This window comes from Bubalus kerabau, chromosome 5 (assembly GCF_029407905.1).
Source record: "Bubalus kerabau isolate K-KA32 ecotype Philippines breed swamp buffalo chromosome 5, PCC_UOA_SB_1v2, whole genome shotgun sequence".
Classification (NCBI taxonomy): Eukaryota; Metazoa; Chordata; class Mammalia; order Artiodactyla; family Bovidae; genus Bubalus; species Bubalus kerabau.
This window is the reverse complement of record NC_073628.1, coordinates 85,109,707-85,136,511: the sequence shown is the minus strand read 5'-3', so window position 1 is coordinate 85,136,511 and position 26,805 is coordinate 85,109,707. Positions and strand designations below refer to the sequence as shown.

The window sequence follows — 26,805 nt, the reverse complement described above, 5'->3', positions numbered from 1 at the left end:
CAAGATGATTCACCCTACCATGGTACATATTGCTATAAACCATTAACATACATAAGACTATACGCTGTTGAGAACGACGACTTTCCTTTGTATCCTCAGTTTCTAGTTCAGTGTTTGATCCTCAACAAATAAGCAAAAGTCCGCTGAATGGATCAACTGTTCACAATTATCTTAAAATTCAACTACTCCGTTGATAATCAAAGACAGACAATTGCTAAAGGTCCCAGAATAAGTATAACTCATATTTTATCCTAAATGTTGTAGCAACAGTTTAATGACTGGTATTTTTGTAAAAAGTTATACAAATACAATTATACATAAAAGCATATAAAATACATAAGAGTTCATTCAGAACTGGAAATTTGTCTGCTTATGATCTGTTGTTTTGGGGGGGGGTTGTAAAAACACATAGCACGTGTCTATATTCATCAAACTGCACTGGTTTAAAAAATTATTGACAAAACATTTTTCTTGTCAATTTTTTTTTTTATTGTGCTACTTGTGCAAAGGAATGAAATTGTTTTCTGAATTATGTTTAATTTAGATCTTTAAATTACTCATTTAACAAGTTCATTTAAATAAATTTAATATTCGGTAAAGGACAAGCAGCTTCAATACAAGTTTGATAATTATTATTTAAAAAATTAATAAAATGAAAGTCATAGTCAAACTTTCAACAAGGCAATGTAACATTTAACACTAACCTGACTAAAAGGCCGCACTCGTACTGCTACTTTCACACTCTCAATACTTGGCATAGGCATTTTCATCATTTTCCCATTATCCGTACTGTTATTTGGTAGAAAAATAATGTAGAAGGTACACCGCTTATGCTTCACACTGAAACACTGAAAGCTTAGCCAACAAAAGCAGGCTGTTTCTAGACAATCAATTATTAATGGTCCATTCATTACACACTATCAATTACCTGTTATAATTTTACAATACTTATTTATTGATGAATTGTATAGCCCACATCAAGTATCACCACTTAATTGCACAGTCACATTGCAGAAAACAGAGTGGTTTTTCTTTTCCTTTTTCCACATCTACTCACACCCTTTACCCATCCTCAATACTCTGTGCCTGAGGTCCTATGAGAATTTGTCATTTTAAAACCTGAATGAATGTTAAGGGATTTCTGTGACTCAGTAGCAAGCTCCTTCACAGCGAGAATGTTTATAAAATTTGTTCAGACTTTTCATTCTATTAATATTAGGCACATACAAAGTGCACTGAATAGCCACAAAACAGCTTTTGTTTTTAAAAAAACACATTTCCTTTCTTACTACTCAAACCCCTTTAAGAAGTTGCTAGTGAGCAGTGAACCGGTCAGTCTAACCTGGATAATTAGTCTCTGAATAATTAAGAGACTTTAAAGATAATAGCCTTTAAACTTGCTGAACAAGAAATGCCAACATTATATTTAATCAATGCATTACTTGGAAAATTACTAATTTGAGGTAGAATACACAAAATATGTTAAACTACAAAAAAAGTGGCAAAATTACATGCCCATAATTCAATTTCAACATAGTAACAGCCTTTCTCAATTTAAGATTAGAAGTCTTAATCACAGAAGCAAAGTGCATAAATTATAAAACAGCAACTTAAAAAAAAACAGTTCAGTCATCTTCAAACTGGTCTAATACTTTTAACTATAGACAAAGAAAATGGAACCAATATCTACTAGCATATAAAATCATTATTAAAACAGAAATCCCGTCTCAAAAATCTAACAGACACAGACTACTGTAAAGTATACTTTATTTAACATTCCAATAAGCCATATTTACATATTATATAAATGTATGAAGTCTTATTATAAAATAGAAAAAACTGCCTGGACTAAAAGAATCACACTCCATATGGAGTTACTTTACTTATTGAAGACATTGTTTACAAAAATTTACAATAATTTATATAAATTATTTTCTTCCAAATTAATGATTTTTAATAATCCACACAATTCTGATGACTTTACAAATAGGTGTACATTAAAAAACTTGAAAAAATTACAGCATTTTTCTGCGTAGAACTTGCTTTGGAAAAGAAGACAACTTCTTCCTGCTCCTTCCAACAGTTTTTCCTGTTACTTCTGCAGTCTTTCTTGGTTTGCTCTTGACTCCATCAACTGGGCTTGCCAAGGGAGAAATCAGCTTAATTTCTACTGGGGGAGGTGACCAACTTTCTTTTTCTGTGTTTCTGAAATAAAGATATAACTCAAGTAAGAACAAACATGTTACAGTAGAAAATGTAGTCCACTTTCCAATATATGAAGAAATCTTAGGTATTACCTTTTTCTAGTGCTTTCATTTTATAAAGGAGAAGTAAAATAAAACTTTAGTCAAATAAACTAAGTTGAAGCACTTAAAGATTCACATGATAGAGATTATCATCTATGTTTGGGATCCTCAAAATAATTACTGTTTGAACTTTTGTTTAAATATTTCATATGCATTAATAAATACTACTGGTTTACAAGGAAGGGCCATAAGGAGAGCCCAGCAGGCCCATAAAATATATGAGAAATGGGAATTCTCAAATACCTGCAATTAGAAACTATGTATGTACTTCAAAATATGAAGTAGTTTTCCACATATACACAAAGCCAATTTATATGTAGTGTTATTGATTGTAGTCAAAAGCTCTCATTAAATCAGTTTTTAAAGTAAGATAAAATGAATTACTTTGTACTTTTATGAAATTCAACCATATCTAAGCAAAATATATCCAAAATGGGAGTAATTTTGTGATGGATGAAGTTTTAATTGCTAATAATGACATAATCACAGGACTTTTATGTTTTTAATGACTTATGATAGTTTTATCCCTCTTCACTAAAGAAAAGGTGAAACATTGCACTCCCCTCCCCAAATTCATTGTGAAAAAACAAAGCTTTGTTGAGTATTCAACTATCCCCACCCTACTGTGCTTAGTCGCGCAGTCGTGTCCAACTCTTTGTAACCCCACGGACTGTAGCCCCCCCAGGCTCCTCTGTCCACGGTGATTCTCCAGGCAAGGATACTGGAGTGGGTTGCATGCCCTCCTCCAGGGGATCTTCCCAACCCAGGAATCGAACCCAGGTCTCCCGCATTGCAGGTGGATGTTTTACCGTCTGAGTCACCAGGGAAGCCCTTCACTCATCCTTTTTAAAGAAGGGGTTTTCATGCTATGTTAAAACGCATATTAAAAAGCAGAGACATTACTTTACTGACAAAGGTCTATCTAGTCAAAACTGTGGTTTTTCCAGTAGTCATGTATGGATGTGAGAGCTGGACTATAAAGAAAGCTGAGCACTGAAGAATTGATGCTTTTGAACTGTGGTGTTGGAGAAGACTCTTGAGAGCCCCTTGGACTGCAAGGAGATCCAACTAGTCCATCCTAAAGGAGATCAGTCCTGAATATTCACTGGAAGGACTGATGCTGGAACTGAAGCTCCAATACTTTGGCCACCTGATGCAAAGAACTGATTTATTTGAAAAGACCCTGATGTTGGGCAAGATTGAAGGCAGGAGGAGAAGGGGAAAACAGAGGATGAGATGGCTGGATGGCATCACCGACTCAATGGACATGAGTTTGGGTAAATTCCAGGAGTTGATGCTGGACAGGGAGGCCTGGTGTGCTGGAGTCCATGGGGTTGCAAATAGTCAGACATGACCGAGCAACTGAACTGACTTTCATGCTATGTAAGACAGTCACCTTCTGCAGTGAAATCTAGATGGTGATTGCAGCCATGAAATTAAAAGACGCTTACTCCTTGGAAGGAAAGTTATGACCAACCTAGATAGCATATTCAGAAGCAGAGATATTACTTTGCCAACAAAGTTCCATCTAGTCAAGGCTATGGTTTTTCCTGTGGTCATGTATGGATGTGAGAGTTGGACTGTGAAGAAGGCTGAGTGCCGAAGAATTGATGCTTTTCAACTGTGGTGTTGGAGAAGACTCTTGAGAGTCCCTTGGACTGCAAGGAGATCCAACCAGTCCATTCTGAAGGAGATGAGCCCTGGGATTTCTTTGGAAGGAATGATGCTAAAGCTGAAACTCCAGTAGGCCACCTCATGGGAAGAGTTGACTCATTGGAAAAGACTCTGATGCTGGGAGGGATTGGGGGCGGGAGGAGAAGGGGACAACGGAGGATGAGATGGCTGGATGGCATCACCGACTCGATGGATGTGAGTTTGAGTGAACTCCGAGAGTTGGTGATGGACAGGGAGGCCTGGGGTGCTGCAATTCATGGGGTTGCAAAGAGTTGGACACGACTGAGCAACTGAACCTAACTGAACACCTAAAACTAATACAACATGCTGCAAATAAACTATATTTTAATAAAAAAGTTCGGTCACTCAGCTACATTAGTGAGATTTTAAGTGCTCATTAGCACTGACATATTGTGGTGTTGGAGAAGACTCTTGAGAGTCCCTTGGACTGCAAGGAGATCCAACCAGTCCTTTCGGAAGGAGATCAGTCCTGGGTGTTGGTCATTGGAAGGACTGATGTTGAAGCTGAAACTCCAATACTTTGGCCACCTCATGCAAAGAGTTGACTCATTGGAAAAAGACTCTGATGCTGGGAAGGACTGGGGGCAGGAGGAGAAGGGGACGACAGAGGATGAGATGGCTGGATGGCATCACTGACTGAATGGATGTGAGTCTGGGTGAACTCCAGGTGCTGGTGATGGACAGGGAGGCCTGGCATGCTGCGATTCATGGGGTCGCAAAGAGTTGGACACGACTGAGCGACTGAACTGAACTGAGTGCATATAAATGCCCCAAAGAATGACCTTTTTCTGATGAGCTTCATTTCTCTCTTTTAAGTTGAGTCTTCACCAATATAATTTTATGAAACAAAACTGAAAACAAAAATTACATCCTAGAAAAAGTCTTACTTGCTTGCTTGTTTTGTTTTTGCAGTCCTGATTCTTTTCACTTGTTGCTTTCCCACAGTTTCAGTTGTTGGACCATCATCTTCCTATGGGTTAAAATTTTTGAAAGATCAACATTAGCTAATTAAATATTCAAAATTTAAACTGGAAAAGTTCTATCCTGAGTCAAGGACTATAGCCAGACAGTGCTAAATGAATTTAACCTCAATAAATAATCAAATGGACTTTGTGTATTTTTTTGGTAGAAACCTTGGTCATCTAGGACAGCTCATTATCCCTCAACCCCACACATTCAATTCATCTCCACATCTTATCAGTCTTATTCTGGAGTCTTTCCATTGTCCACTGCAGTGTTCCATTGCCTCTGTCCAAATCCAGGCTCTGACTGCTGCATACGGATTAGACCACCATCAAATATTTTTTCCTCCCTAGAACTCATTTGTCAATGAAATTACTTAAAACATGCACATGGTTATTTGCTGGCCTGTAAACAGCCCCACCCCCATCCTCATGCACTGCAGGCCTCTGTGCTTTTGCATCTGCTGTCCTCTCTTCCAGCAGTGCCTGTCTCCTTTACCTTCTGTCTGCAGCGTTATCTGAGTATAAATGATTATCATGCTGTCAAATAATTATTTGTATTTTTGCCTCCTCAATTAAACTGAACTCCTGAAAAACAAGGAATCTGCCTGAATTATTTTTGCATCTTTGTCACTGCATAGTAATGGCTCATAGCAGATAATTCAAGAAATGCTCATGAATTAAGATTGGTAAATATAAAGGTCTCATGCTCATACTTAATCCATAAACTATTTTAAATGTAGAGTTACATGCAACTAGTCAACTGTGACACACTCTCTCCAAGTGTAGTCTGTGGATGACACTCCAGGGGGTCTGGGGACCTGCATTTTAAATAAATACATTCAAATAATTCTTATGGGACAGTACAGTTTTAAAACCTTTCCCCCAGGCAATTTCAACTTCAGCTGCCAATAATACACCAAGAGTAATATACCAATCTATCTTAAAGCTAGGATCCCCAAAAGATAATTTTGGTCTTGAAGTATAAACACCTGCTGTTTTTAAAGAAGTTCACCTAGGAAGCACTGCTTAAAAAATAAAAAGCATGCATACAAATAAAATCATGCATTTCTTACCAGTCCATCTGTATGTTTGGATGTATTCAATGGGTTTTTCCGCCTGGTCCTTAAAGCAGGAGGTGAGGAGACAAATTGAGAAGGTAAGTCTGAAACTAATTCTTGCAGCTGTGCAGGAGCCTCTATTTTTTTAGCTAAAGAAAGGCAGAAACAAAAAACAAAACACCATATATATATATGTGCATTTTATATATATCTACATACACACACACACACATATAAATTCAACTTACAAAAAAAGTTAACACCTGTGAAGCACGATTAAGGGAAATAAAGCAAGGCACAATAAAAGAGGTGAGGTACAGCATATTTGAAGGTTTGAAATAAGGTGAAGAAAGTTTGTGGCAAGTATACTATCGGAGCCATTTTTCCAACAGCACTTGCTAACTTCATGTCTGTCTGGCATATTGTGGTAATTCTTGCAATATTTCAAACTTTTCCACTATTAACTATATTTGCTATGGTAATCAGTGATCTCTGTTGCAAAAAGATGAGACTCACTTAAAACTCAGATGATGATCAGCATTATTTTTCCAATGAGCTATTTTAATACTACCACACAAGACTGTAGTATTGTGTGAACATGATTTTTATATGCACTGGGAAACCAAAAAAATCTGCGTGATATGTTTTGCTGTGATATTCACTTTATTATGATAGTAAGGAACCTAATCTGCAAATATTTCCATGGTGTAACCTGAACTACTTCGTTCCTTAATTCCTACTTCTCCAGCTGCAAGGGTTTTATTTTAAAAAGTGATTTTCTTTACAAAGTAGAGACTCAAACTCTTTCCTTCCAGCTCATTCTGAGCCAGTTGTTCCAGGCAAGAGGAACATAAGTCCACAGCATAAAAGGAAAAAAGCAAGCAGACAAAGTAATAATATAGAAAAAGATTGATAGGAAGATATTCCACAGAAAAACAGAAACAGTTTAAGAATTAGTTGAAAATATGTCATTAAAAATATTTATCACATTCTTGTCTCCATATTAATGGTGATTAGCAATGCAATTATGGAAGTGGCAGGGTACAGCTGAACCAGTCTGCCAGAAGTTAAATCCTAGCTTCTGGATTTATAAGCTGTGGTACCAAAACCAAGTCACCTAAACCTCTCTGTGCCTCAGTTTCTATAATATTCATAATAGTGCTTTAATATTACTGTGAAGATTAAAGATTAGAATAATGTTAGTATATGGTAAGTGCTTTATAGATGCTTGCATGTTATATTATTAAAGAATATAAAGAATGTAATTTACCAATCTCTGAAAGAAAATTTCCAAATTATAGAGTTCAATATTATTTCATCTACTGGGACAATCAAGAGTTCTATGAAATGCCAAATTCTGCTCTTAAAGCATGTGATTCTTAATAAAAGAAAAAAGAGGAGTGAGGTCAGAAATAAAAGTCCTCTCTGCTCCCAGCATAAATAGCATTGGTAGTAATTCTCCTCTTTTGTAGGTAAAAAACCAGACAAACAAACCTATACTCTTTCTATAAAAATGATACATTCTATTTTTCTCCTTCCAGGCTATCTGGAGCAACAGCTTCTTTGGCTTTTCAAAGACAAACTCATATTCCTCACTGAGTTTCCCTCTGCACCCAAAGGAACAAAAATGTATTATCACATGCAAAAATGTTTAGCTCCACATTCCTTCCATATGCTTCTAACAGCCAGACAAGAGTTGATTATATTTCTTTGTATGTCAATTTCTTGCCCACTTCTGTAAGCTTCTTGGGGAAAAGTTCTGATGGCGAGACTTAAGGGCTAGGAAGTTCAAAAGTCCTATAGATTCAGTCCTATAGTAATGTACTGGTAAACAGCTTTCTGGGAAAGAAAACAACAACAACAACAACAAAAACACAGCTCTGACTTACAGCATTTGCCTATTTCGGTGCTACAAATGTTCCATGGTTGGCTCAAAAAATATTCCTGAGTATTTAGCAATTGGCTCTCATCAGCCAGCGGGAATAGGCTCCAAGACACCACTATTTACTCATTATCTGGGTGTCATGGGTGCTCAGTTTCACTGAACTTCACTTTCTTCACTGTGGAAAAAAAAAATAATGGTACCTAAACTACACTGGGTTATACTGAGAATCAAATGAACTGATAAATGTATACCCTACTATAGACTCAGGCATATAAGCAAACCCTTCTTAAATATCTGCTGCTGAATAATGGAATTACAGAAAATCTACTGAAATGTCAAACTGTACATTCTTTTAGCTAGTGATTCTAAGATACGTGTTTGACATGTTACAATTAAATAGAGGATGGCCTCCAGCTTTCTAATCATATAATATTTGTGTATCCACTCTTCTCTGTATCTCCTGTTGCTGCTGCTGCTAAGTCGCTTCAGTCGTGTCCAACTCTGTGCGACCCCACAGATGGTAGCCCACCAGGCTCCCCTGTCCCTGGGATCCTCCAGGAAAGAACACTGGAGCTCCTATCCCTCCCTAAAAAAGTTAGTAGGCACAAGGGACAAGAAGGAATTCTAAGAGTGTAGAACCTATAATCTAAGGGCAAAGGAAGAAAGCAAACGAATCTTGGCAGCAATTGCTTTGTTAAAGTAGTGAATACACACAAGAACCCTACAGAGTAGGCATTATTACCTTCACTATAAAGATGAGAAAACAAGATTCAGAAAGCTAGTTAAGAGGCAGAAATGAGAGATGTAAGTCCCAAACTTCTTACCTCTAACTCATCTTAGAAGGTGCTTATTTTTAATACTAGAAAATCTGAAAATGATTCAAACACCTACCAGGAGAATGTTTGAGCTATCTGTGGCACATAAGTGAGTTGAAATGCTACACACGTGAACTTTTACACATTATCAATATGTAAAAAACAAAACACAAAACCATGAACACTCAGGGTTTTGAGGATATTTTCCAGTATCTGAAAAATGCTCATGAAATAAGTAGGAGGTGGGAGGAGTAATATGTATACATACACACATACTATTGTGCATTGGGTTTTATAAAAAAACAATCTATATATCCAGCTAGAAGGATATACAAGCAGATGTAAACAGTGGTTACTAGTCCTCTAGATGGCTAAATTAAATATTTTTAATTTCTAATTTTCTGTGGCAGGCATCTATTATTTTTATTATAGAAAAAAGTTACAGTTAAATGTATATGGATGAAGAATGTAAAGATAACAAAAATCAGAATTATTGAGGTGTTTGGCTATGATAGTCATGAAAAAAGTATAAGAGCTGTTAATGACATTCTTCTACCATTCACTGCTCTTTTTCATGTTAACTTTTATCTAACATAGTAGCTTAATAAAGTTAGCTAAAATCTCACATATTTGGTCATTTCACTTTCCTCCATGGAAAGACAGGCATAACCACACTTTCCTAACAGCATGAATAAACCAAAATAAAAATCAAAATGTACTCAAAAATGGCAGATGGGATGGGGAAAAGGAATTCCTAATAACTACAGATTCATTTTTAGAACAAATGATCAAATCTATGGCAAAGCATCCTTTTCGAGGCTCTTATGTAATATAACAACTTACACGAATACAATATATTTAAAGAGGTTTTGCACAGCGAATGCTAAAGACAGAAAATTTTAGTTTGTGGATTTTTAAATGACTCATCTTTCTCTTGGCCTTCCTCAAGTCAGGAGGCAACTATACAGGATGCTCACCAACGCATTGAAAACACATGCAAGAGGTCAGCACAGCAACAGTCACCCACTTTACTTACACGCCCCTCATCTGCTTTATCAGCACCTTTTTAGATCTTGTTTCTTAACTGTCTCCCTCACTGAATTCTGCCCAACAAGAAATCTTAAAAGCACAAATATACTGTATATCTGTTTATGTACTTTATCTCTGCTTTATACATGGGCTTCCCTGGTGGCTCAGACAGTAAAGAATCTGCCTGCAAGACAGGAGACCTGGGGTTCAATCCCTGGATTGGGAAGATCCCCTGAAGGAGGGCATGGCAACCCACTCTAGTATTCTTGCCTGGAGAATTCCACGGACAGAGGAGCCTGGCGGGCTACAGTCCACGGGATGGCAAGGCCTAAGACATGCCTGAGCGACTAACAGACACACTATACATAAAGAGTGAGAGACTTCACTTCTGTTGAGATGGTATGAACTATACCTATCAAATACAATTAAAAGCTCGTATCATCAGTGAGGGAGGTTGGGCATGTAGCCTTGCCAGTTCATGGACAACAAGAAATATGGATTTAAATAATTTTTGTATCATAATCAAGATAATTCTACTGCTACTTCCCTTCAAAACAATTTGAAGTTTTGGACATCATCTGGAATACGAGACAAAAATGAAGGTTCTATCTGGGGAAAAACCAAAATCAAGTCACTTATGATATAAGGACAGAATGAAAAGAAATGATCCTATTCTAAAAAAAAATTAAACCTATGTCAAGTTAATTATAAGATTTAAAAAGTCACAATGAAGCAGAAAATTCTTGAATCTAAAAATAAACTTTAAAATTAAGATATTAATATTTTACTATTAAAAGATCAAAAAAGTTTTTTTGGGGAAGGGAATTCCCTATAACTATAAATCATTTTTAGGAGATATGATCCAAAAGTGCCTTAACAAAATCTAATCATGTTTGAACTGATTTAAGTTTAAGCTGAAGACTTTAAATGAGATAGAAATTATTCTTAAAAAAAAAAAAAAAAAAAAAAGTACCTTTCTCTTTCCTTGGAATCTTTGACATAGGAGGAGAAAATAAAAGAGACTCATTTTTTGGTTCAGAAAGGTCCGGCAACAAGATGGCCTTGGTAGATCTAGTCCGTGTGCTACGGGAAGATTTAGTCAAAGCAACTGTAGCAAGCAATTTTTCTTCTTGGTCATCTGGCTCTTTGTGTGCCATTTCTTCATCTACGCACTTTTCTGGTATTGAACGTAATGAACGTTTTTGGCTTTGGTTTTCAGTCCTTTTTGTAAGCTTCTTCTTAGAGCTCATCACCGCAGCAACTTCCTCATTTGGCATGAAAACTGACTCTTCTAAAGTTGGTTTTCCGACATCAGTATTTTCACTTTTAGCTGGGGTGTTTCTTGTGGATCTCCTTTGGATGCTGAGACCTTCTCTCTTTTTGAGACTTCCTGCTTCTGTAACAGCCTTAGATTCTACATCTTCAGATGGACTGATTTTTCTTGGTCTACCACGTTTCCTAGGTGTAGCAGGCGTACCAAAATCTGCTTGAATAGTCAACTGGGAGGAATCAAGTTTGGAATCTTCTGTAACATCCAACGCACTAACTTCTTTCTTTTTAACCCTTTTACCACGTTGAATAGGCAGCTGTTGTTCAGTGGACTCCCCCTCTTGTTTATATCCTACACTTTCAGAAGCTTCCAAATGAGTACTTCTCAATTTTCTGGTACTTCTGATAGGACCTGCTACTTTGCTGACTTTCAGATCATTTATAACTTCAACACTTTCCCGATTTTCTACAGATTTAGTTCTTCTAGGAGTCCTTTTTGTAGCAGATGAAAGCTTAACTTCTTTTCTAAAAGAACTTTCTTCAGTTGCTGCTTCCAACAGCTGAGATGATTTTAACCTTCTTAATCCCCTACCTGGAGTAACTTTTAATTCTTGTTCTACAGAATTAGCATTTTCTAATGTGTCTTGATTAACATCTTTTTTTCTCCTTCCTCTCCTAGGAGTAATAGAATTTTGAGGTATTTGCTGGTTATGAGATTCTCCCTTGTCATCAGAACAGGCACTTTCCAGAGCCCCTGCAATTTCTTTTGTTTTCCTAGTTTTCTTTGTAACTGAAAGCCCCAGCATCTCAGGAGTAGCAACAGCTGCTGGCTCTTCCTGCTGTGCTGATTTGACATTCAGGTTTTGGACACGTCCTCTCTTGCGAGTTCTGGAGGAAATCATGTCATTAACCTCGCCGACATTTATAGTCACTGTACTTGTTTCCTGAACAGTTTTAGTTGTAGAGTTGGCCAACTTGGTGGAACACTTTACCTTTTGGCTTATTAAAGGTATGTTTTCTTGAATGGACTGTTCCATTGTATCTGAAGTAATTTCTTTACTTCTTGTGTCTTTAATTACATCTAATAAATTTTCTGCAATTGCTACTTTAATTGGTTCAGGCACATATGGTAATGTCTCTACCCTCTGGGACTCCTGATCACTCGTTATGACAGATGGCAAATCTGCAACATGCCTGTGATTCTCACTTTCCTCACTGAATACATGTTTTTCCTCAGTGGCTGCATTAGCTGCTTTAGCTAACACATCAGATGCTGCAGAATCATCTGTCTCTACTTCTCCTTCTTCACCTTCCAAAATCAAGGTAAAGTTGCTCTGTGCCACAAAATGTTCTCCATCCACCTCAGCAATGTCACACTCAGCAGAGTCTTTATTATCAGGTAAGTCACAAAACTGTTGCTCAATGGTATCAAAATTGTATTGAAGCTTAAGAGTTCCTGAGGGATACAACTCATTAAACGAAAGATTCCTAGCCTCTTGTCCTGAATCTTGACCTTCAAGCTTTTCATGTTCAATTACCTAAAATGAATTAAAGATAAGAGACTATTAACGTATATATTTTAACCTAAAGTATAAATTTTTTTAAAGACCATCTCACCCTTGGTGTATGAATTGTTAAACATAAACCACATCAAAATGGCATATACTTATGGGTTTACTTTATTATAATAGCCATTTAAACAATCAGACTTTCTCAGTCAAAATAACTAGATAGAAAAAGATCGAAACTCTGAATGGAATTAAAGTAGAAGTCTACATTTCCCTGGCTAAAAAAGACAGTCTTAACAAAAATGTTAAAAATTATTATGATGCTAACAGTTGCAATAATTAAGGATTTATTCTATTCTCACCCAAGGAAAAAAAAATGAACCGGAGAAAAAGAAACAACCCCCAAACTATGTTCTAATGATAATCCCCAAATTACCTAACTAACCACACTTTTCCTAAATAGCATGATCCCCGTAAGGTTGAAGAAGAGTTCACCTACATAAGCTCCCTTGGGCTAGACTCAATCCTCTTCCCTTTGCTGGGGCTGCATAAACCATGAAATTCCTAAGGCTTTCAAGTTCAGTACCTCTCTTGCAAGGGTTTGGTGGAAGAAGGAATGGTCCTTGCATTTACCTTTTGGTAAGGGAAGGGGAGAAAAAGGAGGAGGCAGAAAGTAACAGAGAGATCTCCTGACCAAGAAGGTAGAACATTACCACCCACCTAAACAATGACATTTTCCCACTACCCACACATTCACTGAAAGACTGGAAATACCCAGAAATGAGGATTCCCATTTACACTATGCCCACAAATTTTATTAGCTTCCTGGCTGAAGGAAAAGGGACTTTATCCATCTAATTCACAGTGAGAATACTCATGAAATTGAATATGGATAACCAAGACATTTTTATGAGTTAAACTTCCCAACTACTATACAATCATAAATAACTAGAAGAGATTATTTTTCTTCACCTTAAATTCACTTATCATGCAAAACTTACTTGTTGATAATAAAATAGATTTGGTGGGATTTTTAGGACACGTAAGTCATATTAAATAGCAAAAAAAATCCCACCTTTCTGGAGTATATAAGAATTTAAACCCCAGGGAGCAGAATATCATTTTCCCAAAAGTATGAAGGGAGGGGAGATGGTAGGGAATTCTATTTAACTGTACTCAACTATTTTCAGATATATGCTCTGGATAGTTGTGATATCATGCATGTTTCAAGAGTAGCTAATATCTGTTTTCTTATGGCCAAAAGACCTTTCATTTGAACTGGATACTGAGTGAAAATTATTAAAACTGTGACTTCTTTAACACAGTCTTTTGGTTTTCATGAAACCAATTTCTTAAAGGATGATCTCTATAATTCCACAACGTATTTTATATACCTTTTCAAACACAGATTTTTATAAAGGGATTTCTACATAGTAGTGAAATGCATGAATACATTACATTAGAGCTATGGTCTGAAACCTAACTAAACCAACACTGAGAGACTGACAAGGAAATAAAAAATTATTTTTTTTACATGAATTTCTTGAGTATCAGGAGGATCATCAGAAATTGGAGCCTTTTCTTCTGGTAAGTCAACACTTGCTTTTAGTACATCAACTTCTATTTCATGATCTTCTTTTAAGTTCAATTCTACTTCCTGGTCAAGCCTATGTTCAGAGACCACAGGGCTTTCAGAGGTAACAGGCCCAGATCTTCCACTATCACCAGGGACTTCGGGCATGGCTGAAAAAAAAATGAGAGCTAATCGTCCATGTTTTAAACTAATAAAAAAAAAGATATATACACAACTGGGGAAGCAAACAGAAGAGGAAAGGCTGCACTGCACTTAATATTTCCTTGAACAACTGACAAGAGTGTCAAAAGGAAAGACTTTACAAAGAGGAAAAGCCTACGAGGGTCTATACAGTACTCCTCCTTCATCAGTACCCACTCACTCAGTTTAGACAATACGCATTTGCTTTTCAAAAAGATAAAATATAAACAATAAAACATTAAAAACCTGTGTACACCTGTTTACCTAGCAAGGCCATGTTTGGGAATCTATGTGAAAGAAATACTGACACAGAACACGCAACAATGTATACACAGAATATTCACTGCAGAAATGAAATAGCAAAATAAACTCATCTCTGAATAGCCAGTGTCTAACTGAGAGGAGACACTCAAAAAAAAAAAAGGAAGGAAGAAGAAAGAAAATTCACTGGGGAAAAAAAAGTCAAATGAAGTCCACATATCTGTTTATCTTCCCTGGAGCAAATTCAGATGTTTGTGATTATTTTCTAATAACAATAAGCCAATCTTGGCTGTAAGTTATCACAAACACAGAATATATATGGAAGTAACCCTGTGTAGATACCTGAAACCCAGAAGGTCAAAAAACGGGTATACAGTCTTGGGTGGGGACTGGTAATTTACTTTTTTCCTCTTTAAATATGTCCACAAAAACCATTCTAAGACTTCTACTGTTAGAACTACAGAGTGTTTTATAAGCAACCAACTGCTCTGATAGCTGACACACTTCCTCAGAATTCTATTTTTAGCTAGGGAAACAACTGGAGAGGTGTAACATATAACAGTCTGGACTGTGATCCAGATTCTTTTGCCCTAAGAATAGAACACTCTTTAGACAAAACACTGAAGTGAAATGATTCTGAAGTAAAAAACAATACATACATTTATTGCTACCTGCTGTAACTGCAGAGGTACAGGCTTCAACAGAGACCAGTCCTTCGTCTAAGACAGGTACTGTGGACTTCAGGGTGAGGAGTTCCCTTCAGGAAGAGAAACATATACTTCAGTGTGTAAGAAGATCCCATCTGTCCTGACCTGCTTTAATCCTACCCCAACTCCTACTTTTAAAACCAATGTTCAGAGAATATACAATGCAAGTACATTCTGAATAATACAACTATGTAATTTACAAGTGAATTTAGAAACAAGTAATGTTGTATTTGTTTTTCTTATTTTCTAATATTTCACTTTGTTGAAAATAATGGCATAACCTTAAACTACAAATAAAATGATTTTAAAATGCTGGTCAGTATAAATTACATGGATGTCAATTTTCAATTATCGGTGGCAACATTCTTCAAATAAACCCATCAAATAGTATGGACATTTTCCCTATATACTCAGTAGATTCAATATTTTAAGGCCAACTGGAAAAAGTATGATAAATGACTCAGAATGGGAGACCAATGTAACCTCTATTAATTTACTTGACCAAAGTTCTAGGAAGAGTTGACAGTGGTCCCTTTATATTCTGAGGTGGCCTTCCCCTGAAGCCAACTAAAGCATGCTGATTTTTAAAATGGGACAAATAAATTATAAAGTTCAAGAAAAAGTATGCATTTGGAATATGTACACATTTATTTATAGGTATATTTGTAAGACTTATCTCAATCACAATGTTTACAGTAAGGATAACCAAGAACCAACAACAAAATAAGTTTACATTTAAAAAGGAACTAGCTTGCCAAGATGTTGACTATTCACCTAGATTGACACTGATGAATGCCAAATTTCTGATCAAGTGACTGCTTTTTGATTTGTTGCTGCTGTAATCCACTGAACCCATTATAATTTATACTAATTTTCATTAAAAATTTTAAAACCTTAGAATTAAATAACAATCTTGATGATCCTTTTGTACTATTTTCTCCCTCCTTTTCCATGAAGGACTGGCAAAGTTGCAGTTTCCACGATTTCTCTCTCAGAAGTGAAGAATATGACTGAGTTAAATGTATGAGAGGTGACGATTATAATACTGTTTTATGGATGGTCCGTGAAATCACTCTCAGAACTTACAGTGAAGCATTTACAGTATCTTAAATTGTCATGTTTTATGTGGGTTAATCTTAGTAAATTATACCCTTACAACTTCTTGATAATTGAAGCTGCAATTTTTTATTGTATTCCCTACAATAGCATTACTCCCAAGTGCTGATATACAATGCGTCCAGTCTTGCAATGAGATAAGGAGTTTATGCCAGAAGGTCAATCAATTACCTCAATGATTAGTTCATCTAACTTCCAAAAAGGCTACTGATAAGTATTTTAATAGAAGCTGCTATCTTGTTGCAGACCAGAAAGTCTTCAGTAACTAGCATCAACTTTATTAGTCCACACTTTAAGTAGCATTGTTCTACATCACCTAGTATACTGGCTGGATGTGTTAAGTGCTAAATGAAAGTGAAGAACTAAGAGCATAATAGTTCAAGCTGTCACTGAAAAACAATAACTTTTAACTTGAGTCCTGTAGCAACCAAATGGCAAAGATCAATACTGCCTCTGAACCATCTCCCTTATGATCTGCCTTGGTGCTATAGGATACATACCAGATTACTCTGAGACCACTGAAAGCAGGAGACCATGGAAGAATGTGTGGCCGTAAGTGAAACTTTTGTTTTTCAACAAAAATAATATTCTTTGGTGATTCTTAAGAGTTCTGCCTCAATTTATCATGTCTCTGTATGTTTAGGAAACATTTGGTATCGTTTCATAATAACTACTAAATAACACTGAGTTGTGCAAATGAATTTCTTACATAACAGATACAGTACTAAAATGGAAATGACAGAGACAAAGATCTAAATAAGAGCTAATCTATGCATGGAACAAATACCAATATTTACTACTGTTTCACAGCTTCATTAAACTTTATCAATATTTGAAATTTTCTCTATAAACTTACTCTTCCCGGACTGATGGTACACAAAGAGAAGCTTCAACTCCTTGAATGGGGCTTAAGTGATTTAATTCTGAAAGCACACCCTCCACAACTAAGCCATCCTTTGCTTCTGCATCTTCTAAAGTGCCTGTAAATAATACAGTTAAGAACATATATATTTACTAAATGTTTAGCAATTACTTACAGTCTTGGCTTATTACCTTTTAGTAAGTTGTTGGGTCTGCTTTTTTGTATACTTTTAGTTTATTCCTTTGGCATCAGACTACCAGTTCCTTCTAATTCTCTGAGCCTAGGCCAAACCCCACCCCAATCCCCACCCCAATCCCCTCTTTCATCTTTAACTAATACTTTTGGCTTAACGAGTTATCAACTAGCTGAGCTAGCAAGATTCAAATCTAGCTGATTTCACTCTAAAGTCTGTGCTATATAATACTCCCCACAAAACAATAAAAATGTCTATTCGAGACCACCTCATCATTTCAGGACTAGTCAATGAAAACACTATATTCATTGGAAGGACTGATGCTGAAGTTGAAGCTCCAATACTTTGGGCACCTGATGTGAAGAACTGACTCATTTGAAAAGACCCTGAAGCTGGGAAAGATTGAAGGTAAGAGAAGGGGATGACAGAGGATGAGATGGATGGATGGCATTACTGACTCGATGAGTCTGAGTACTGAGTAGCCCCTGGGAGTTGGTGATGGACAGGGAAGATTGGCATGCTGAGGTCCATGGGGTCGCAAAGAGTCAGACATGACTGGCAACTGAACTGAGTCAAAATACTACCAATAACATCCTCATCAAACAGTTACCATTCAAATATTTTAGTGGAACACAGCGCATCAAAAGAGTATTTGAACTTCTAAAGATACACTATTTATAAAGACAGTCCTAAATTCTTAGATTACGATTATACAGTGGAAGTGACAAATAGATTCAAGGAATTAGATCTGATAGAGTGCCTGAAGAACTATGGACGGAATTTCGTGACACTGTTTAGGAGGCAGGGATCAAGACCATCCCCAAGGAAAAGAAATGCAAAAAGGCAAAATGGCTGTCTGAGGAGGCCTTACAAATAGCTGTGAATAGAAGAGAATTGAAGGGCAAAGGAGAAAAGTAAAGATATACCTATTTGAATGCAGAGTTCCAAAGAATAGCAAGGAGATAAGAAAACCTTCCTCAATGGTCAATGCAAAGAAATAGAGGAAAACAATAGAATGGGAAACACTAGAGATCTCTTTAAGAAAATTAGAGATACCAAGGGAACATTTCATGCAAAGATCGGCTCAATAAAGGACAGAAATGGTAAGGACCTAACAGAAGCAGAAGATATTAAAAAGAGGTGGCAAGAATACACAGAACTACACAAAAAAGATCTTCATGACCCAGAAAATCATGATGGTGTGATCACCAACCTAGAGCCAGACATCCTGGAATGTGATGTCAAGTGGGCCTTAGGAAGCATCACTACAAACAAAGCTAGTGGAGGTGATGGAATTCCAGTTGAGCTACTTCAAATCCTAAAAGATGATGCTGTGAAAGTGCTTTCAATATACCAGCAAATTTGGAAAACTCAGCAGTGGCCGCAGGACTGGAAAAGGTCAGTTTGCATTCCAATCCCAAAGAAAGGAAATGCCAAAGAATGCTCAAACTACCACACAACTGCACTCATCTCACACACTAGTAAAGTAATGCTCAAAATTCTTCAAGCCAACTTCAACAGTACGTGAACTGTGAATTCCAGATGTTCAAACTGGATTTAGAAAAGGCAGAGGACCCAGAGATCAAATTGCCAACATCTGCTGGAACATCGAAAAAGCAAGAGAGTTCCAGAAAAATATCGATTTCTGCTGTATTGACTATGCCAAAGCCTTTGACTGTGTGGATCACAACAAACTCTGGAAAATTCTTAGAGATGAGAATACCAGACCATCTGACCTGCCTCTTGAGAAATCTATATGTAGGTCAGGAAGCATCAGTTAGAAGTGGACATGGAACAACAGACTGGTTCCAAATAGGAAAAGGAGTATGTCAAGGCTGTATATCGTCACCCTGCTTATTTAACTTATATGCAGAGTACATCATGAGAAATGCTGGGCTGGATGAAGCACAAGCTGGAATCAAGATTGCCGGGAGAAATATCAGTAACCTCAGATATGCAGATGACACCACCCTTATGGCAGAAAGTGAAGAGGAACTAAGAAGCCTCTTAATGAAAGTGAAAGAGGAGAGAGAAAAAGTTGGCTTACAGTTCAACATTCAGAAAACTAAGATCATGGCATCTGGTCCCATCACTTCATGGCAAATAGATGGGGAAATAGTGGAAACAGTGTCAGACTTTATTTTTTTGGGTTCCAAAATGACTGCAGATGGTGACTGCAGCCATGAAATAAACAGACGCTTGCTCCTTGGAAGAAAAGTTATTACCAACCTAGATAGCATATTGAAAAGCAAACATTACTTTGCCAACAAAGGTCTGTCTAGTCAAAGCTATGGTTTTTCCAGTGGTCATCTATGGATATGAAAGTTGGACTATAAATAAAGCTGAGCGCCAAAAAATTGATGCTCTTGAACTATGGTGTTGGCGAAGACTCTTTCGAGTCCCTTCAACTGCAAGGAGATCCAACCAGTCCATCCTAAAGGAAATCAGTCCTCAATATTCATTGGAAGGACTGATGCTGAAGCTGAAACTCCAATACTCTAGCCACCTGATGCGAAGAATTGACTCATTTGAAAAGATCCTGATGCTGGGAAAGTTTGAAGGCAGGAGGAGAAGGGGATGGCAGAGGATGAAATGGCTGGAAGGCATCACAGACTCAATGGACATGAGTGTGAGCAGGTTCCGGGAGTTGGTGATGGACAGGGAGGCCTGGCGCGCCACAGTCCCTGTGATCACAAAGAGTCGGACACGACTGAGCGACTGAACTGAAATTCTTAGAGCAATTAATAATGTGTTCAGTTAGTTCAGTCGCTCAGTCGTGTCCGACTCTTTGAGACCCCATGAATCACAGCACGCCAGGCCTCCCTGTCCATCACCAACTCCCGGAGTTCATTCAAACCCATGTCCATCGAGTCAGTGATGCCATCCAGCCATCTCATCTTCTGTTGTCCCCTTCTCCTCCTGCCCTCAATCCCTCCCAGCATCAGGGTCTTTTCCAATGAGTCAACTCTTCCCATGAGGTGGCCAAAGTACTGGAGTTTCAGCTTCAACATCAGTCCTTCCAAAGAACACCCAGGACTGATCTCCTTTAGGATGGACTGGTTGGATCTCCTTGCAATCCAAGGGACTCTCAAGAGTCTTCTCCAACACCACAGTTCAAAAGCATCAATTCTTCGGTGCTCAGCCTTCCTCAAAGTCCAACTCTGACATTCATACATGACTACTGGAAAAACCATAGCCTTGACTAGACGGACCTTTGTTGGCAAGGTAATATCTCTGCTTTTTAATATGCTATCTAGGTTGGTCATAACTTTCCTTCCAAGGAGTAAGCGTCTTTTAATTTCATGGCTGCAATCACCATCTGCAGTGATTTTGGAGCCCAGAAAAATAAAGTCTGACACTGTTCCCACTGTTTCCCCATCTATTTCCCAAGAAGTGATGGGACCAGATGCCATGATCTTCGTTTTCTGAATGTTGAGCTTTAAGCCAACTTTTTCACTTTCCTCTTTCATCAAGAGGCTTCTTAGTTCCTCTTCACTTTCTGCCATAAGGGTGGTGTCATCTGCATATCTGAGGTCATTGATATTTCTCCCGGCAATCTTGATTCCAGCTTGTGCTTCTTCTAGCCCAGTACTCTGCCTATAAGTTAAATAAGCAGGGTGACAATATACAGCCTTGACATACTCCTTTTCCTATTTGGAACCAGTCTGTTGTTCCATGTCCAGTTAATAATGTGTACGTTTATCAAATAAAGACAATATTAGCCCCAACTTTACTGGATTCACATTTTAAGACATCTTAGTTCAGCTTAGGCAGAAAATATTTTCCCCAAGAAACCACTATGACACACATTTTTACACTGGTTTTACAGATTTAAAGATAGGAATTATCTTTAAATAAGCTTGTTAACTCTGTGCAGGAGTAAGAAAGATAAACATAGACTAAGTTTTCTGATCCACCAATTCTAAGCAAAGTTTTTCCCTTCTTGTGTTCCACTCGTTCCTACTGTGTCTCCCACCATAACATTTATCAAACTGCATAGTACACACTTGTTTGATTTAATCCACAATCCACTCCAGTAATCTTGCCTGGATAATTCCATGGACAGAGGAGCCTGGCAGGCTACAGTCCATGGGGTTGCAAAGTGTCAGGCATGACTGAGCAACTATCACTCACTCACTAGACTTTACATTACATGCAAGCAAGTGCCATGTCTACTTAGTTTATCCTTAACATCTAGCACATTTTTATTCTTTATCCTCTACTTTATTTATCCTTAATACCTAACACACACACAAAACAGGACCCTGTCCATTGCACAAGATTAGGGGCTCAAACATTTTTTGATAAATGAATATAAAGACAATAGATTCATGGGTCTTTGGACATTTATTTTCACTTTCTAGTGATTATTTTGGAGGTAGGGATGGACAGCAGAATGAGCTTCCTGTTTTCTAAGCAGCTTTCTAGGAAGTTGAGGCTGCTGGATGGGTAAGTTAACGTAGTCTTTAAAGGTAGTATTATTATTTCTCATAACTATAGGAAGACCTTAAGTCACACTGATATTTGACATTGCTTCCTTAATCATTACTGTTCTTTTCTAAATTTCATTTCCAAATGAAAACAGAACACACATTAAGTTCTCCTCTTCTCAAACCTCATACATACTTATAATCAAAGTTTGTAAGTGGAAAGAATAAGATATGGGTACTCTGGCTAGAACCTACTGTGCTATGATCATGTAATTATTTAACCCTGTTGCTTTTCTTATGGTAGAGAAACTTCTACTCCAAATTTTACTGAAGGATATCAATGGCCATTTTGAATATCTGGGATGAGTCCTTACCCATTTGTTTCTCTGGCTCTGGAGGAGTCACTCCTGGTTCAAATGTATCTTTATCACTGTTCTTCTCAGTCTGTTCAGTTAAATTAGCAATCAGTTCAGTGGAAGAGCTCACTGACTTAGAGGCTATCAAAATATCTTCAAAGTCTTCTGGTAATGGAGCATCCTGATACTCTAAGGTAGTCTGGTCTGATCTGGTGGAAGTATTGCTATTTTCTACGCTCACATCCAGATTCTCCAAACTTTGTGAAGTTGTATCCTGTGATCTGACATCCATTTCTTGATGCTCCTCTTCAGGGCTATCCAGGGGAAAAGATGTTGTCTTATCTTTGTTCTTCAGCCATTCAGTTTCTGCTGGAGCCCCACATTTATGTAAAGATGCAGTAATAAATGTTTTTGCTTTGCTGTCATCTACAGTCTATCAAGTAAAGATTTGGAGAAAAAAAATTTTACTAGTAAAAATCAGTTAAGTCTAACTTATCCATCCCAATCACACCCACCCTTTCCATGCTCTGTTTATCTCCAAATTCTTTCTCCATCAAAATTTACTTACTCTAAATTCATTCTCCTCAGACTGATGATTAAAAGTTAATGACTGTTAATGATTCTCTAATTGGTAATAGATCAGTACTTCCAAAAGACTAAAATACAGAATAGGCAAGATGCCCAATAACCACCAATGGGTTCCTATTAACCTACAGTGAAGCTCTAAAGACATACCCTCCCAAACAGACAACAAACTAGGAACTTACTAACAGCAGCAGTACAATACAGGTTAAAAAACAAAGACATTCCAAAACAAACAAACAAAACCAACCATGGATCTTAATTCCAGTCCCATTTCTTCCATCAAGTAACTATGTGGTTATAGACAACTTAACTTGGGAAGTTAATAGTGCTTCTAGCCCTATTTCCTTCACCTGTAAATGATAGGTTTGGTTTAGCCAAGGCCCTAAAGTTTCTCTCTGAATTAATGTTTTCTGATTTTATGACTATCTGCAAGACTGTATATAAAAATCTATAGCGATATCATTTATACTGATAGGAGCTTAATATATTATTAAGAAGTCCTTTTGTTCCAACTATTATCAAACTTACAGCAGCAGTCCATTTCGTGGTTATGCCTTCTTCCATGAACGAAATTCTAGTTTCTTTGAGTCGTAAAGGAGGACTAAGAGATCTTCCAGGTGACAGAGAGGGAGATGCTAAAGGTGTTGTTCGAAGACCAGACCTTAGGATGGATTGAGGAGTGAACTCGGCAAATCCAGAGGAAGTAACTGACATAGCCAAAGTCTTAGCTTTCTATGACACAGAGTAAATGGAATTCGCCATTAGTGTTTGTAAAAGACACTTACGTAAGAACAGACAGAGCCAAATGAGTGGCAACGGTGACTATATTCTCATCTCCAATAAAAACATTAATAAGTATTATTATAGATTACTGGAAAGAAAACATAAAATTCTATTCAGAGCTTTCTATTTATAAGGCTACAAAACATAAAATTGCATCCATAATCATTCTAAACCTTGATTATTCCTAGGTTTAAGTTCAACTTAAAAAATAAAGTGCTGATATAAGATAAATTATTTAACTATTGCTTAGAAAACTTTAGTAGGTGAAAGAGATGGTACTGTGTGAAGAACAGATTCTAGTTTAATTATAGCAAGCTAATCTAAATTAATAAGACTGACTTTAAGAATGTTTTAGAAAAAATATAATTCCATTACATGAATTCAATAGTAACTGACTTACTTATGAGAATTCTTATGGTTTACTACAATGATTACAAATAATCAGATGAACTAGTTAGCAAAAACAATTTCCTCACTTAACCTCTCCTCTAAAGGACTCGTAAACAAATTACTGGATCCTATTAGATTATTAAATTCCATTAGATCCATTTTAAGATTATATTGATTTTTTTCCTAGATTCTTTTTGGTAGCAAGTACAAAATTACTCCCTCATTTAATTTCATTTGAACTTAACAGCAGATTATATAAAATATGAGTGTTTTTCTATAGAAGAAAAAAGTTAGAAATACTATACTGGATATTAAATATTAGGAACTTAATCTTAGCAACCACCTTTTCAATTTCTTTTAATAACTATTTTAGGAATAGCATTTATTGAAGTATTTTTTATCCAGTTTGAAAAGTAAGAATTTCTTGGCTTCACTTTAAATGCTGGATATCCAGAAACAATTAAGGAAAAAATAAATAAGTTCTGGGACTCAATCCAGAATACCGGACAAGAAACTTGCAGAGAACATATGTGAAGATGGCTTTCCAACAGGAAGGTAAAAATCCACTGTTACCAGTCATCACAAGTTTAGCTGTGGTTTCTCTGCTAATAATTTATCAGAAAGGGTGAAGGAAAAAGCAATTTCCTACTGATAGTAGGAAAGAGTAACACTTTATAATTTTACTGAAGGAGCTAGAATCTTAATATAAAACTTAAAAAAATGTTAAGAATGAGAAAGTATTTGATGAAATAGCAAAATGGTATCAGAAAAAAAAAAAACACACACACACACACAACAAGAACATGAAAGCATTTTTCAAAGAAAAAAGGCTAATTTATAATACAGTAAGCATTTTGGAAACATATCCACAGAAAAAGGGAAAATAAAGGCTTAAACCCCCTATTACCCAGAGATGTCGATTATAAATAGTTTTATTTCTCTCTGCTACTTGTAAGGAACTTCCTAGCTTCACTATGAATACTAGATGCTAGATATGTAATATAATACTTACCTTAACAACAAGAGGAGTTTCAAGTAAATGTAATTCTGAAGCCCTGGAGGCATTCTGACGTGATCCTTTTAATTGTGAACTTACTGGCAATGAACTAGATGCCACGGACCAAGGAGACCTTGTGGGGCTTTGCTGAATCAACTCCAAACACTGAGAGGGCTGGGGGACAGGATGAACAACCAAATCCAGCAGTCTGTAATCACAGTATGCATATAAATAGAAAAATCCTGGTAACATATTTGAGTTATACTGAAGAAACAAAAAGAATCAGTATCCCATTTAATTATGCAAACTTCTATATTCACTGGTAAATATGATAACCATATGAAAATATAAACTCAGACAAGTATATTACTGTCTGTAATGCCACCCTTAGTTTCAAAAATCAGAATTAATAAATTCAGTAGTGAAAAAAGAGAATTATGAAACCTAGATAGCAATTTGATCATGCTTCCACTGCTGCTGTTGCTGCTAAGTCGCTTTAGCCATGTCCAACTCTCTGCGACCCCATAGACGGCAGCCCACCAGGCTCCTCTGTCCCTGAGATTCTCCAGGCAAGTATACTGGAGTGGGTTGCCATTTCCTTCTCCAATGGAAAAGTGAAAGTGAAGTCGCTCAGTCGTGTCCGACTCTTCGTGACCCCATGGACTGTAGCCTACCAGGCTCCTCCATCCATGGGATTTTCCAGGCAAGTGTACCGGAGTGGGTTGCCATTTCCTTCTCCGATCATGTTCCCCACCCCCTCAAAAAGAGTTATAGCCCTCCTCCCTCCCTTAACCAATATTTACTGAGCCCCTCTACGTGCCAAGCATTTATTTTCAAATGAAGACAAACTGTTAATGATTCAAGCACTCAAGAAAACAATGTAACGCTTCCCTAGCAAGCCATTCACTGCAATTCACTTTCATCAACCTAGAAATTCCTTTCACCTACATGAAATTTACATAATGAATACTGGTTTATTTACCTTTATGGTTCTGATCACTACACTTAGCAACCAAAGGAAATGTTAATTTTTTCAAATTAATGAGGTTAGTAGCAAAAGAGAATCCTAGGACTATACTCAATGGTTTTTTTTTTTCTACAGTGTCCTGGACATTCTTATCATATCAGATGATAGAAATGATCTCACTGGTGACTTGTATTAAGTATGCATAGTCCAAACAGCTTAAAAACCTAATTTACAAATAAATAAACTTGAAGGTGAAATTTTCAGATTACAATTTTTGTGGACCATTTATAAACATACAGTCACTCCTTTCCCAATTTCCTTATAGTTTATTTTATGGCTACATTCCTAGCAACAAAAACACTACCCCAAGATGCCTATGTGATTCAGCTGAGAATAACCAGAAAATTAACTTTGGTGCCCAGAAATAATAATTTCTTGCTGCTATGCCTTCTTTGCCATTCTATCCTTTAAGTTCAAGATTTTTGCTGCAAAAGATGGCAGACCAACAGAAATCATAGGTGCTTCGAAACAACTTATTATGTGGTGGGAAAATATTTACAGGAAGTATTTTCTTCCTCTAAATACAGCATCTTTGCATTTGTTATTCTGTACTAAGCACAACTCTGAGATTTCTACCAAACCAAGAATATTCAGTCAGATTGCTAGACATTTCTTTCTCTGTTGTCTTCTGATTCTTCTTTCCTTCTCTACTTCATTTGCATTCAAAGTATATATTTGTAAACTTTTGCTCACTTTTTTATTGAGCTATCCCAAATAGGTATTTTGTTAAATGCCTTGCATTGGGCTTAAATTTATGTTTAAGGTGTCTATTTAGGAAAGATTATTTCTCAAAA

General features: G+C 36.8%; 1 protein-coding gene across 7 annotated transcripts in view; it reads right to left on the bottom strand.

Moving 5' to 3' along the window:
• Window positions 1-1,750: 1,750 nt before the first annotated feature.
• AHCTF1 (AT-hook containing transcription factor 1) overlaps window positions 1,751-26,805 on the bottom strand; it is a 94,151-nt gene continuing 69,096 nt past the window's right edge. For 4 of the 7 annotated variants that reach the window (XM_055582056.1, XM_055582055.1, XM_055582059.1 and 1 more), the window contains exons 27-36: window positions 25,000-25,192; window positions 23,343-23,546; window positions 22,248-22,662; window positions 17,245-17,368; window positions 15,225-15,322; window positions 14,065-14,273; window positions 10,727-12,560; window positions 6,040-6,173; window positions 4,889-4,971; window positions 1,751-2,205 (exon numbers count right to left, since the gene is read on the bottom strand). In XM_055582056.1, the coding sequence (XP_055438031.1) occupies window positions 2,016-2,205; window positions 4,889-4,971; window positions 6,040-6,173; window positions 10,727-12,560; window positions 14,065-14,273; window positions 15,225-15,322; window positions 17,245-17,368; window positions 22,248-22,662; window positions 23,343-23,546; window positions 25,000-25,192 (3,484 nt within the window). In that variant the 3' untranslated portion in view covers window positions 1,751-2,015. Of the gene's footprint in view, window positions 2,206-4,888; window positions 4,972-6,039; window positions 6,174-7,909; window positions 8,085-10,726; window positions 12,561-14,064; window positions 14,274-15,224; window positions 15,323-17,244; window positions 17,369-22,247; window positions 22,663-23,342; window positions 23,547-24,999; window positions 25,193-26,805 lie in introns of those variants that run through there. The other 3 variants (XM_055582058.1, XR_008714854.1, XM_055582060.1) reach the window with 3 other exon arrangements.